The sequence below is a fragment of the Molossus molossus genome, unplaced genomic scaffold (assembly GCF_014108415.1).
Source record: "Molossus molossus isolate mMolMol1 unplaced genomic scaffold, mMolMol1.p scaffold_m16_p_14, whole genome shotgun sequence".
Classification (NCBI taxonomy): Eukaryota; Metazoa; Chordata; class Mammalia; order Chiroptera; family Molossidae; genus Molossus; species Molossus molossus.
Window position 1 is genome coordinate 48,587,454 of NW_023425349.1, and position 15,172 is coordinate 48,602,625.

Genomic DNA, 15,172 nt, shown 5'->3' on the forward strand with positions numbered 1-15,172 from the left:
AGTTATTGGCAACTCCAGGGATTCTCAAATAACTTCTCCAGGTCAGGTCTTTTTTTTACCAAGCATTGAGTTCTCTTAATTTTACACAAACTATAAGAACTATCTGTAAAACCTTGGCAACCCCTTTTTCTGACAGGCTAGCCAACATACACCATTCCCCAATATTCCCAGAATCCTTTTCGGCCTGCGGTGACCACACAGCCAAGGGAAGTGCCCCTGCCCTCACCCCGGAGCTTGCCTGTGGCCACAGCTCCACCCACCCTAGACTACTAGCACAGTCTGCAAGCAGGCCTGTCTTTCCAGCCAGACTGAGCTCTGCTGCACCAGACTCTACGCCTCGTTAACCCCACATCTCACCTAGTGTTTACTGCACAACAAGAGGTCGTTATTCACTCATTAATTTCAGTTATTGGCTAGCACTCTACTGTGTTCTGGACTCAGAGAAATGAAAATACTTCCCACCTCTGGAAGTCAGCCACACCACTAAGAAAAATAGACACACAGAGTAGTAGAATTGCAAATGAGTAAAGTAATAGTGTCAAAATAGTAATATAAACCTAAACATATTGTATGAGCGCACTTATTATTATTTTTTTAAGTCTGCATAAAAAGAACACCAGAATAAGAAATACCAAAATGTTGAGTTATTTCAGGACTTTGCAGGTTATGGGTAGTGCTTGTTTTCACGTGAAAACGTTTCTACAGTTTTCAGGTTTTCTAGTACAAACACAAATTACCTTTGTAGTAAGATGAAAATATATAAAAAATGTATAATTACCACAATGCTAGGAGGGAGGGGATGTGAAAACCTAGACAACTAAAAATTGTTCCTATTACTCGTGAGGGGGCTGGGGGAGAAATATCAACTGTCAGAAAATATGATGAAGTGATTGGAAGAATTTTCTTCATCTGAGCACCAAAGAAATAGTTTTTGAATTATTGAACTGTTTAAGGTAAATCCACTTAGTAATAGTCTACTTAGGAATAATTTTCTGGGAAATTCACCCTTCCTAGCCAGATCTTGTGAAACTAGAACAAGCTAAAGTATCTTATCAAATTGCTTTGCAGAACGGATCTTCTAAGGTATTGAATGTGGCCACCGTACCTGAAAACATACCTGCATCTAGAAGCAACTGGCCATCATTGTGGTGTCTCCATTAACTTACTTCAAATGCGTGTTTGCCAATTGGCTGCTTACCCAGGTACTAGGAAGGGTCAGGCACCCTGCACTCGGCAGGCTGGGCACCTCAAACTCTACGAGGCTCCTCATTTTCACCTAATTTCTAGGGATGAACAACCCTTTTAAACTGCTAAGTCCAAACAAATAAAAAAAAATTTACATTCTTTTGCCCCCAAATGAGAACACTGACAGGAAATATAGACTATCTAAATAGGATAGAGATCACCCCTTCTCAATACTCTACTAAAAATATTAAAATTTTCTTGATCTCAAAATAGTGATATATATTTAATAATTTTGCCTAAGTTTGCCAGTTAGAAAATACTTGGTCAAAATAATATATTATGTCTTAGACACAGACAATTTTTTTCATTACAATCATAGTAACTTGTGATATAAAAAGAGGCAGAGAAGTTAGAGCTGAAAAATCTAAAATTGTGCAGTCACTGTACCTGTCTAGCTCAATCATATTTTTAAAAGATTTTTAGAGAGAGGAAGGGAGAGGGTGGAGGAGACAGAAACGGATGTGAGAGAGAAACATTAATCAGCTACCTCCTGCACACCCCCTACCGGGGATTGAGCCTGAAACCTGGGCATGAGCCTTGATTGGGAATTAAACCAGTGACCTTTTGGTGCACAGGAGGATGCTCTACCAACTGAACCACACCAGCCAGGGCTAACTCAATAATATGGTTTGGTTTTGTTAATCCTCTCCTGAGGATATATTTTCCATTGATTTTTAGAGAAGGTGAGAGGGATAGAGGGTTAAGGAGAGAGACAGAGAGAGAGAGAAAGAAAAACATTGATGTGAAAGAGACATATCTATTGGTTGCCTCCTGCACACTACACTCCCTGACCTGGGCCAGGGATTGAACCTGCAACCAAGGTACCTGCCCTTGACTGGGAATTGAACTCGGGACCCTTTGGTCTGCAGGCTAAGGCTCTAACTACTGAGCCAAATTGGCCAGGGTAGCTCAATGATATTTTTTTTTTTTTTTTTTTTTTAATCCTCACCCCAAGGACATTTTTTCGATATTTTGTTCAGGTAGAGTGGGAGGGAGAGAGAGAGAGAGAGAAACATCGACGTGAAAGCGACACATCGAGTGGTTGCCACCCACACGACCGACCAGGGCCGGGGACAAACTGCAACCGAGGTACGTGCCCTTAGCGGAAACCGAACCCGGTTCTCTCCGGACCGCAGGCCGACGCTCTAACCGCTGAGCCAAACCGGCCAGGGCTCAATGATATTTTTAATGTGAATGTACCTGTATAATCACTACCCAGTTACATGTTGACATTGTGGGGTTTCCCTTGTAGACAGCTAAGTTCCTTTGATATGTTTTTCAGAGAAGGACCAATATCCAATTAAAAAGTTAACAGCACACCTAAAACTTATCCTGGATATTTAGTTGTGTGGGTAATTTGCAGTTAAATGAAGTCTTTGCATGGCTTATCTCTTGAACTTTGTACTCTGACATTTATCCAGGATTTATTCAGACCAATCTCTCCCTTCAAGACTGCAATTTCACGTTTAGTCTCCAGATGTCACTCTCTGCATTATTTATTTCAGCTTTAGGGAGGGGGGGATGGACAAAACTTGTCAATATGAGATCCCTGAATTGACAGAATTCAGCTGTTTTTGCTCTATCTCCTGGCTTAACTTTTTTTTTTTCTTTTCCAGTAAAGAAATAACAACTCATACTATTATTAGAGTGAAAATGCCTTTTTTACACATAAGTCAATGAGCAACAAACCTTTTGACTTTAACTTAGTAAGCTGGGTCTGACAGTGTGATGGGGAAATTTTATGTGACCCTTATGGCATCACGATTGTCATTCACACAGCTTTTCACATTCATATTTTCTTCACTGAAAAGGAGAAATAACTCAAGTATATGCTGCCCAGTGACTCAACGTGAGATTTGAGGGGAAACTCGTGGTAGCTTCATTCCTTTATGGAACGAAATCTCAGTCTTCCAGGTCCTGGGGACTTTTTGGTCTTGATAAGTGTGAGAGAGAGAACTGTGCCATAGAGAACTGCAGAAGGTGCATTTCCAACTTGGTTCTAAGAGCCTTTTTGACTCTTTATAACTGCTTGAGTGAACTACCCTTGTTATTTAGGGAGAATATATGTGACCAACAGCTTTAATGTTTTATTGGCAGGTAGCATTTTGGATTATAAATTGTGAGACTCTCTTTATATTATTATCTAATAACTATTCCAGGTCCTAGGTAGCATGAGGGGTCATCCACTATATTTATTTTTGTATTTTATTATTTCAGTTTGGTGGTCCACAGGAGACACGGCAATAGCTTCAGATGTCTGGATGTGAAGTTCTAGCATCAGGAAAACGTTCACATCCAGACCAGCTCTTTGCTGTCTCCTTATATGGAAATAGCTCAGATTGATTGTCCATATTTTACCCAGGCAGAGCCTGGAGCAGTTAAATTATTTTCCCTTTTATGATTCCCAAATGAGAAAATAGATGGAATTTGCCTAAGAATCTACACAGAATGAGCCTGAATACCCAAAGGACTTCATTCCTACGTGCCAAAATGTCATCGTTTGAATAAACAAAAATAACTCGTACAATGATTGACTGTTTCTATCTCCAGGCCTGAAAGAAAACTATGCCCAAATGGAATTTAAAGACAAGAACCTGAAAGGGCCACAGTCAAAAGATGGTGGGAGGGACACGATCATGTACAGGACGGGCATGGTGGACAGGAAGAGGATGAGCAAGAGCATGCCCAGGTAGAAATTATTCGATCTGGAAGCTTTGAAGACTCTGGCCTCAGGAACGTTGCAACACATCACAGCCCAGCACTGGAAGTACATGGATGTATGAAGTCGAAGGATATTGATGCCTGGGAGGCTGGGAGCAAAGAAAGAGCCCATCCTGGAAAGGAAGACAGAGCTCTGGTCAGTTTAAGTCTTCACTTCAGAACAAGGTCATATAGCACCTGTTTGTTTCACATCATGCTTATTTGCCAAAGGCAGGAATTGTATTACCACTCTCAACCACAGAAGCCCTTTATATAAATACATCTAAGTAATCTAGTTCCATCTTCTATACACATTTTACCATCTCCCCCATTATTGTAGGTCTTGTATACATAATTCCTTCGCAGAAATTATGTAGATCACTAATCATATCTACTATCATTAGTAACTTTACATTACAACAGAGCAAATTATATATTTTTTATTTGTATTATTTATAAATGTAATTGTGTTACATTTGTTTTTCTTCTGTCGTCTCCTTCTGAAATAAACTTAATTTCTCCTAATACTCATATCATTGATTAATATAGACAAAAATTTAACTTTTTAATAAACTGACTCTTAAAAGCACTCATTCTATTCAAATAAACTGCACATTTGGATTAATTGCTTTTGTCATGGCTAATAGATTTTTGTTTAATGAAAGAGAAATGATTAAATTTTTCCTTTTCTGATGCTGTTTTTTATTTGTGGCTGCCGTGGTGTTTTAGAGCCGATGGGAATGATGTATCTGTGTCTAATATGCTGTGTTTCATTGATAATCTATAGCAAGCTTTCTGAGCTTTTGAGAAAACTCAACACATCCATTTAACTTAGTATGTTATTTACATTTTCACTTCAGCTTGTCCTGAAAATCCACTGCTTTGTACATGAGATTTTTTAAAAGTATTTTAAAATGCCATTTTTAAACAAGAACCACTTAGGTGAGGTCATTCTTACTTGATGACTTCATTGGTTATTGCAACAAAATAAATTTTATTTTTTTTGGACGAGAAAATCCATTACCACCATAGACCATATTAATAACAATTAATTAGTCCAAAACCCAAAGGAGGCTTTAGAAGTGACTTATGTTAGAAGCTTAAGCAGAGTTCTGTTTTTTTGTAAAACTGTCCCAACTATAATAAAGACCTCCACATTTCTGGTTAGGATTAGCATTTTGACCAATCCAATGTAAATTTATTTGGGGGAGGGAAGTTGAGTTAGACGAAGAAATCAGTTTCTGCTATAATTGAACTTGTGCAACCCAATATTAAACCATTTCATTGAAAAGTACAATCTCATCGCAATTCAGATTGTCTTGTTGATAGGATTCCACCTAACAGATGAATGATATTTTAACATACGAAATTGACAAGAGACTTTGTAGGAAGTTAAACTGTTTCTTAAAAAATGGCATGGATTTGGGGTCCATGTAGGTTCCCGAGTTGTAACAAATGCAGCTCTCTGGTGGGTGATGTCGATGATGGGGAGGCTGTGGGTGTGTGAGGGCAAAGGGTAGAGAAGGATGTGCACTTTCTACTCGTTTTGCTGTGAAGCTAGGACTTCCCTAAGGTATAAACTTTATTAATTTTAAAAAGATGAGAGAATAAACTTTGTAACAACACAGCGTATCTTGGTTACAGAATAGCTAGAGAGAACCTGGAACCCCAATAACATGAGCAAGGGAGCAAGTGACAGGTCTAGCTGAGGGATCAGAATTACAAAGCACTAGATAATATTCCCAAAGGCTAATATCTGTAATGAGATGTGCTTGTGGATGATGCTCTAGCCTAGAGATTTTCAAGCGGTGTCCTGCAAGAATTTATAGAACATGCAGTATCTGACTATCTAGTCAGGGGCACTGACCACTTTTCCCTTAGATCGTCAAAAAAAAAAAAAAGACAACAGCCAACACAATAACCATTTTTGGTGAATAAATTAAAATTATACCTATTTTTTGTCAGATTAGCAAAATGGTATATTTTTGGATGAGCCGCAGAATTTTAGTATTGATTTATGTATACCAGGAGATGGAAAAGGTTGAAAATTGTGGCTCTGGCCCTTCTAAAAGTCGGTGTGATTTTTTTCGTGGCCAAAAATATAGAAATAAAAGTGAGGTATCTCACTGATGAGTGGAAACACTAACAGCCTATGTGACTTTTGCTCTGTTCTCTCTACTACTCTGAGCAGCAATACTCCAGGTGGCTCCTATTCTGCCTGGCTAGGCCTCCAAAGTAAGGGCGACTGTCAAGAGGGGAGCCCTCTATCAACCCATGATAGATTTACAGAGTCTAATTTTGGGGTCTGTGTTTCATTGCTGCACAACCTAGTCTATTCTAGGATACACTTTTGTACATAATTCAAGACCAAACTTTGCCTAGAATTACATATATTTACACCTATACATATAGGTGTATCATTTGTCTGTATGCATATATATGTACACACTTATTATATGTATGTGCATCTATAGATAGATAAATTAAAATTTTTCCAAATGAGTATTACATAGATATTTTGAACATCACAAGAGCTATAACTTAGAAAAACAGGTCCTGGCACAGTGATATCTGAACCTTAATGCTCGCCCTGTCTTTGTTCATGACTCACTAATCAGCTTGGCTCACTAAGTCCCTCGCCCAGACTTGATCCCATCATCTGTCAGGCAAAGATCACTGTAATACCTTAGCCTGATAAAATGCTTTTCTTCTGAGGAGATCAAAGCAAATGAAAGCTTCCTTTATTTAGCTCTTCTTATGACTCCAGTGACATGGTACATGTCAGGCAAATTATTCACGTGTGATCAACTGAGAAAATGAGGTGATAAGATTGGCGGGGGGGCATGCAACGAGACAGTGTTGGAGCAATGTCCAAACCCATCTTCTCACCATGTGTTCACTGCCGCCTCTACATCCTGCTGCAACAGAGACAATTTGTGCTTTCGTCATTTAAAACTATGATGACAAAAGCCTATGCTGCCTACTTCAAAAATAAATGTGTAGCCCTGGCCAGTTTTGCTCAGTGGTTAGAGCGTCGGCCCGGGGACCATAGAGTCCTGGGTTCGGTTCCCGCTAAGGGCACATACCTCCGTTGCAGTTCGTCTCCGGCCCTGGTTGGGGTCGTGTGGGTGGCAACCAGTCGATGTGTCTTTCTTGCATGGATGTTTCTCTCTCTCTCTCCCTCCCTGTCTCCCTCCCACTCTATCTGAAGATAAATGCAAAAATGTCCTTGGGTGAGGCTAAAAAAAAAAAAAAAAATGTGGAATATAAAGATTTGTTGATCATTACATCCAATTTGTAACAGAACAGATTTTTACTTATAAATGTTTGACTTCAATAACACCAATGTAACCTCCATTACTTGGAAACTCCTAAAGCAGAAAATGAATGTCTCCAGTCACAAAGTGATGGAACTGGGTACAAAATCCCCATACTCTTTTGATTGTTTCTGTAGCAAATGGTCAAACTCAGTTATCAGAACCTCCTGCCGCATGAAATGTGTGACTGGCTTTGCGCAGGAGAGTGGACTAAGGTTAGATGACACACTCCACACCCTTCACTCACCAACTTCCTGGGAGTTAGGAAAAGAGAATTTGTGTACAGTTGACCTGAAGGTGAATATAGTTCTTTTGCTCCTGGAACTCTGGTGTGTACTAGTCTCTGTACACTCAGAAAGCACTTTCTAAAGCCCTCTTCAGACTCATCAGAAGCAAGACTTGATTCATAGCTGAAGGATGAACACACAGAAAGTGACAGTGCAATGATACTGCAGAGGTTTTTTTTTTTTTTTATCCTCACTCGAGGATATTTTTCCATTTTTTGTACAGATAGAGTGGGAGGGAGAGAGAGGAAGGGAGAGAGAGAGAAACATCGACGTGAAGGGACACATCGAGTGGCTGCCACCCGCACGACCAACCAGGGCCGGGGACAAACTGCAACCGAAGTACGCGCCCTTAGCGGGAACCGAACCCGGGTCTCTCCAGACCGCAGGCCGACGCTCTAACCGCTGAGCCAAACTGGCCAGGGCTATACTGCAGAGATTTTGATGATGGATCCACCCACGAGAAAACTGGAGATTTAGACATTTGAGAACATTAATATGAACACTAGTGATATATAGAAACAGTTGTAAAATTGCAAGTGAAACCAATCAGGACAGCCATTACAAAAGCTTTTTGGGTAATGAAGAGGAATTTCTAGGGAATTCTGTTGTCTAAATTCTGGAAAAACAGGAAGGAGACATGCAGCATCTATCTGCACAAAGGATACCCCCCAGGCCTGAGGGATTTCCGAAAACTGTAAGAGCCAGGAGTTTGAAAACTGAGAAAACACAGTGCCTTCTCATTCCTTTGGTAGCAATATTGGCCATTATTTCTGTCATGGTACCAGAATCCTCTCCAGGAAATGAGAGATCCGGAACCCACAGAAGCTGCTCTCTGTTGGTAGTCACACGTTGTGTCACCTTGACTTTCCTCCCTGCTTGAAGAATAGAGGATGCATTTCACACCTTCCTGACTCTCTGAACACATGTGCCATAACTTGCAAATTTAGCAAAGAAGTACATTTTAAAATACATCTGATTTAAAAAAAAAATACACCTTAAAATTTATGCACAGCAAGAGAAACCAGAATCAAAATGAAAAGGGAACCTACTGTATAGGAGAATGTATTTGCCAATGAAACATCAAATAAGGGGTTAATATCCAAAATATATAAAGTACTCATACAACTCAACAAAAGAAATACAAACAATCCAATTAAAAAATGGACAGAGGACCTGAATACACACTTCTCCAAAGAGAACATACAAATGGCAAGAGACATATGAAAAAAATGCTCCAGATCACTACTCATCGGAGAGATGCAGTGCAGGTATCACGTCACACCTGTCAGAATGGCCGCCATCAACAAGTCATCAAACAACAAGTGTTGGCGAGGGTGTGGAGAAAAGGGCACTCTAGTACACTGCTGGTGGGAATGCAGACTGGTGTAGCCACGATGGAAAATAATATGGTGTTACCTCAGAAAATTAAAAATGGAACTGCCATTTGACCCAGTGACGCCACTGTTAGATATCTATCCTAACAATCCTGAAACACTCATCAGAAAGAATATATGCACCCCTATGTTCATAGCAGCACTATTTACAATAGGTAAGATCTGGAAACAGCCCAAGTGCTCACCAGTAGATGAGTGGTAAAAAAGCTTCAGTACATATACACAATGAAATATTATGCAGCTGTAAGAAAGAAGGCTCTCTTACCCTTTGAGATGACATGGAGGGACCTGGAGAGTATTATGCTAAGCAAACTAAGCCAGTCAGAGAAAGACAAGTATCATGTGATCTCACTTATATGGGGAATCTAATGAACAAAATAAACTTATGAACAACACAGATACAGAGACATGGAAGCAGGAAACAGACTGACAAACCTCAGAGGGAATGAAGGGAAAGAGAAGAGATAAACCAAACAATTCATATGCATATATGCATAAGCAATGGACATTGATCATAGTGTGGTGAAGGGAGGGTAGGGAGAAGGAAGTCAATGCGGGGAGGGGGGGCGGTATCTGTAATACTTTCAACAATAAAGATACATTAAAAATAAAAAATATATAAATACATAGATAAATAAAAATACACCTGACAATGGAGAACATAATCTTTTCTTCACATTGATATAATGAGGCCCAGGAATTTGACTGGCCCATGGTGGCACAATGGCATCCTTGACTATGGTATTTATATTGCTCAAGCAAAATAATTTTAACATTTGCAGAGAGGTCCAGCCTCACAAAGGTTTAATAATTTAGGCCAGCTATGGTAGAAAGATGGGAGTAACATACGAGGTGCTTGTGCAAAAACCGAGCCAGTCACTAGTACTTGTTCTTAGGACAGTGGTGTGATCAGTGGCACAGTATTATATTAGACATGTATCAACAGGATAAAGAAGCTCAATTGTAGTTGCTTGTGGGTTGGTGTGCTCTTAGTTAGGGTGACAGATTTCCAAGGCACATGGTCCCCAGATGAAATGCATGCTATGATTCAATTTTTACACTCAAAAACGGTTTAGATTGTATCAATTCATCTTAACCTGTCAAGGTTTACAGGGAGAATGCTTTCATTTAATAAAAGATGTGACAATCCTTTGTACATCAAAAGGAATAATTGTGATGTGCAAATGGCCCTGCGAAACAAGGTCCAAAATAACGATCATATTTTTAACTTGACCTTCCTAAAACACGTGCTTCATCTCTTTCAATTATTGGATTTGGTAAGAAACTATTTTTAAAAATAGCTATAAGTTATATTTTAAATGTATTCCATAGTGATGACAAGATAAAATCAGTTTCTCAGAAAGACCTTACATTAATTTATTTCATACTTAACACATCGTAATGTGATCATTACTGTTAGAGCCTAGTGTCACAGGATATAAAATATAAACCACCTTCAAATAATCTACCAACCAGAACGTAGATGCCCATCGTTTGATGAGGGAGTGCTCTGAAAAACAGGCAGAAGCCTTTGAGGACCAAGACGGAAGATTTGAAAAAGAAACAAGCAAACTATTCATCGCCATCCATTCTGCAAAGGCGACTGTTGTCAGACACTGGTTGTGGTCTCTGACACTGGGCTACAGGGCTTTATGCAATAATGATCTTGGAGGCTTTTCAAAAAGAGGCAGATTATCGAACAGCTGGCCTACCAGATCATGCCTTGGTTGAAGATCAGAGCGAGGACGTTGCCACTGATGTCGAATTCGGTGTACGAGGGCTAGAAGAGACACAGACGTTCATTGGGTTAGTATCTCAGTGGTGAATATTGAAAGGCAAGTGTTCCATGCTTGTGCATAGGTGTGGCTAAGCTCTCCACTACTTTCTTGCAGCAACAATAGCGAAATAATCCTTATAACACATGGTTAGCAATAAATAAAATAATAAACACCCTTTAAAGACTGTGAGACTCATTTTACAATGTTGTCATCCAATGCTGCTCAAGTGTGGTGAGATGAGCTCTCATACACTGCTGGTGAAGTAATACCAGAGCAGACTTCTAGAAAAACAATTTGATGATACCAACTTAAAGCTTTAAAAACCTCATTCTTGCCTGGCCTGTGTGGCTCAGTGGTTGAGCGTCAACCCATGCACCAAGAGGTCACTGGTTCGATTCCCAGTCAGGGCACATGCCCAGGTTGTGGACCTGATCCCCAGTGGGGGGCATGCAGGAGGCGGCCAATCAATGTTCCTTCTCATCAATGTTTCTGTCTCTCTCCCTCTCCCTTCCTCTCTCTCAAGTCAATAAAGAAAAAAAAAATTTTTTTTAACCTCATTTTTGTTGACCCTGTTAAGTCTACTTCTCGGAATTTGTTTCAACAGAGTAATTTTAAATGTTGAAAAAATGTAAACGAGCAGAGATGAAGCCATCTAAATATCTAATACCAGTTAACACAATATATCTATACTATAATATATATTGCAGCTAATCCCATCAGTGTTGGAAGATTATTTACATACAGAAAACTATATTTTAATGTTAAACAAAAATATTTAAAATTATACATTCATTGCTTTTATCAACTTATTATGGAACTATGCATAAAGAAAAGACTTGAAAGTACTCGCCAAAATTAATGGCTAGCTCATGTTGGTGATGGGTAATGGCTTTTATTTTCTTCAAGTTTTGTATATTGTAAAATATTTTTCAACAAAAGTATGTGAATCTCTTTTACAATAAAATAAATATAGAGAAATACAACAAAAGTGAAAGAAGTTCTTTAACTTCGCGTGGAGTGTTTGTCGCCTAGTTAATGCCACCCTAAGGACAGCAGGACCAGGCTGCTGTTTGTGCAGAGGGGTCACCGATGGGCGCTGAGCTAGGTCCTAGGGTGACCCATCCAAAGGCTTCCTAGTGACATTAGGCTAGAAGGAAAGCTTCCATCAACGGGGTTAACGCTAATTAGCAAAGGCAATAAAGTTGCTTCTACTTAATTTAAACTAGAGAACAGTCATGCAGGACACTGAGTAATTGGTAACAAGAGAAAAAGAGAACAGCAAAAAGATAGGAAGTGAGAGGACCAAGGGACCATGACAGAGAGACCGAGAGAGTGTCAGGTCACTCTCAGCCCCAGATCCTGGTATCTGTACGTGTGACTTCAGACCATATATATGTATCCTCATAACGACTCCCTCCCCAGCACACACACACACACACACACACACCCCACCTGAGAGTGTCTCTGTTCTTCCCCAACCCAAGAACCCAAACATGTATTTGTAGAAGATAGAACAGGTCTCTGAATTGGAACTCCAACAAAATTCTCACAACATTCGGGTGCTTTGCTCAAGAATTCTTGAACCCAGGTCAGCTTCCTCACTTTCCCAAAAGGCAGCCAACTGACAGATACGGGCAATGTGCCTTGTAAACAGATCCCGGGAATAAACAGCAAGAATGATATGGCAAGGATGGTGAAATAACAGGATAAAATGATACAGAGTGAAATAATATGTAGCCCTATTCTATTGGGCATGACAAAGATGACCTGGATGATTTCAACATAAATTCGCTCAAGATACTGCTAAAATATATACAAAGTGCTATACTCATTTGGTGATTATCTAGAACCATAACGTTTATAAGATGGGGGAAAAAAGAGAGAGAGAGAGAAATTTTGTTGATAGTTTTTGTCTTAAAATCAGCAATGAAAAAAATGAGGCCCTCATGGAGAGAAATAAATTGCTTCCAATCACGAAAAACATTCATTCTGGGTCTTTCTCCTTCCCCGAGAGCACTTTGCTCTGGACCATACATCCTCCTCTCCTGGAGCCCCGTGAGATCACAGAACACATTTGACAAACGCTCCGCTGGGTGGCCTTAGAGCAGCTGCTCTGTGGCAGTTCCAAAATCCAACCTTCAACCTTGGCCTCTTAGCAGAGTGTCATGGTGTAGCCCACTAAACTGCAGAAAACAAAAACGTCCAACCTTCAGAACTGCCTTCCCTTTATTCTCATGAGCATGCAAACCTCTGAAAGGTCACTGAGCTGTGATATTTTTGTTACCAGGTGACTGACTAGAAAAGCTGAAAGGACACACAGGGAACCTCTGCCCCCGTATGCAGCAGGGCTGCTGGAGGAATAAAAGCTCTGATGTGTAAATTGACCCGCTGCAGACAACGGGGAGAGGGCAGCCCCCCCCCCCCCCCGTTATAGGTGGTTTTGTGGCACAGATACTTGACAGGGATGCAGATCTGAGTACAAGACTCTGCCCTACCATCTCCTAGCTGGGTGAACTGGCCCAGTCACTAATGTCTTCAGGCCTCAGTTTCCTCAGAGATAAGGTGATGGAACAAATTAGATTAGCGGTTGGCACCCTGTGGCCCCTGAGCCGTATCTGGAGGATGGGGGAAGAGAATGAATGTTTTAAGCTTCTAATCATGGCTTGGACTTTCTGGTGACCAGCCCCCATCCTGAAGCTATCCAAAACCGCCAAGAGTTGCTTCATTAGAACAAAAAATGTTCCTATCACCCAAGAAATTCCAAGGAATGTAGGAGCTCTGTGTCAGGGACCAGGGTCAAAGGCCAAACGTTAGAACAAAAACTGTTCCTAGCACCTCTACTGCTCAGAAAGTCACAAAGGCATTAGGGGTTCTGTGCCAGAATCCTGGAATAAAGACCAAAATAGATATTTCTCCTTATATCACCATATCACACCTGCAGAAGCACAACACTATCCAGCCCTTTATAGAGAAATTTGCTGACTTCTAAACGAAATAATTTCTAAAATCCCTTTCTGATCTAAAATATGTAATTGTTTCAAAATTATACCTGGTTATTCAAGAACTGCTTTTCTATGGCAGCCTCAGACTGAAGGGTCGAGGATTCGATTCCCGGTCAAGGGCACGTACCTAGGTTGCAGGTTTAATCCCTGGACCCAGTCAGGGTCCTGCGGGAGGCAACTAATTGATGTGTCTCTCCCACCTCTCTCTCTGTCTCTCTCTCTCTGTCTCTTTCTCTCTCTCCCCTTCCTCCCTCCCACTCTATCTAAAAAAAAAAAAAAAAATCAATAAAATAATATCCTAGGGTAAGAATTAACAACAACAATAAAAGAATGGCTTTTCTATAAACTCCTTAGAAATGGAATTAAGGCGGGGGGTGGGGGGGTCGGGGGTGCCAATAGGGTAAAAAAGGTAAAATATCTGTAACAAAAATAAATAAATAAATAATTTATTAAAAAAAAAAAAGAAATGGAATTAAGTACTGTAGACATTAAACTCAGAAACTCTCACTCTAAAAATAAAACAAATGTAAGAAGGCAACACCCCCTCACACACACACACACAGAATAGTAAAATTCAATGCTTATTCTTTTAGAGGTGGATTTTTTAAACATATAAGATTATATTATAGTTTACATTTTTAAAGCAATATTTTGATGTCAGTGTAAATCAATTTGCAGTGTGTTTAATTGCCTCTAAAATCTAAAAAGCTTAAAGGTAAATGAAGCTTGGGAAATAAAAAGGTTTTCTTGAAATCTGAGATAATAAGTGTTTCCAATGAAATATGCATAATAAAGTCACTAATAAGATTTTTAGGGGTCAGCAACTGAGGAGCCCATTTGGTTTTGGGCTGAGGGCCACAATAGTCAAGGAATTGGAAGTTATATTGTTTATAGACGCCTTTGCTTGTGATGGGCTAGTCAGTCATCTACCCCGAGGAAAGACATATGGTGCTCACTGGACTAAAGAACCTGGGAAAACCCACTGTGTCTCCACAAGTTTAGTTATTTGGGGCAGATCATCAACCTATGAATATTGTGAAATGCAATTCAGGACCTCAGAGAGAATTCTGTTATTGCAACAACCTGCCTGACTGTCTCCACACAAACCTCACTCCCCACAGCAGGAACCACTCCTTTAGGAGCCACAGGCTGGCCTGCCCGTGGCTTCAGGCCATACTTCTCAGTGTGGTCCCCACACCCGAGGCAGCAGCTTTACCTCGGAACCAGAGAGCACAATCACGGGCCCAACACCCTTCTCCAGAATCAGAAATCCAGTTGTCACCTATTTCAGGGAATTCTGATGCATGCTCATATTTGAGAAGCACTGATTTAGGACAAATCCTTGCCTCATCTACCAGGATGATTCAACACCTTAAGGCTTTGCACTTTAATCTTAGTTGGCTGTACACAGATTCTGTCCAATATGCAAGTGGAACTTCAAATCCAGCC

At 40.2% G+C, this 15,172-nt stretch overlaps 1 protein-coding gene across 1 annotated transcript in view; it reads right to left on the reverse strand.

Annotated features, from left to right (window-relative positions):
• TMC1 (transmembrane channel like 1) overlaps positions 1 to 15,172 on the reverse strand; it is a 111,085-nt gene that overhangs the window by 13,230 nt on the left and 82,683 nt on the right. Inside the window, 2 exon segments of the mRNA XM_036261702.1 lie at positions 3,840 to 4,079; positions 10,656 to 10,723. Of these exon segments, the coding sequence (XP_036117595.1) occupies positions 3,840 to 4,079; positions 10,656 to 10,723 (308 nt within the window).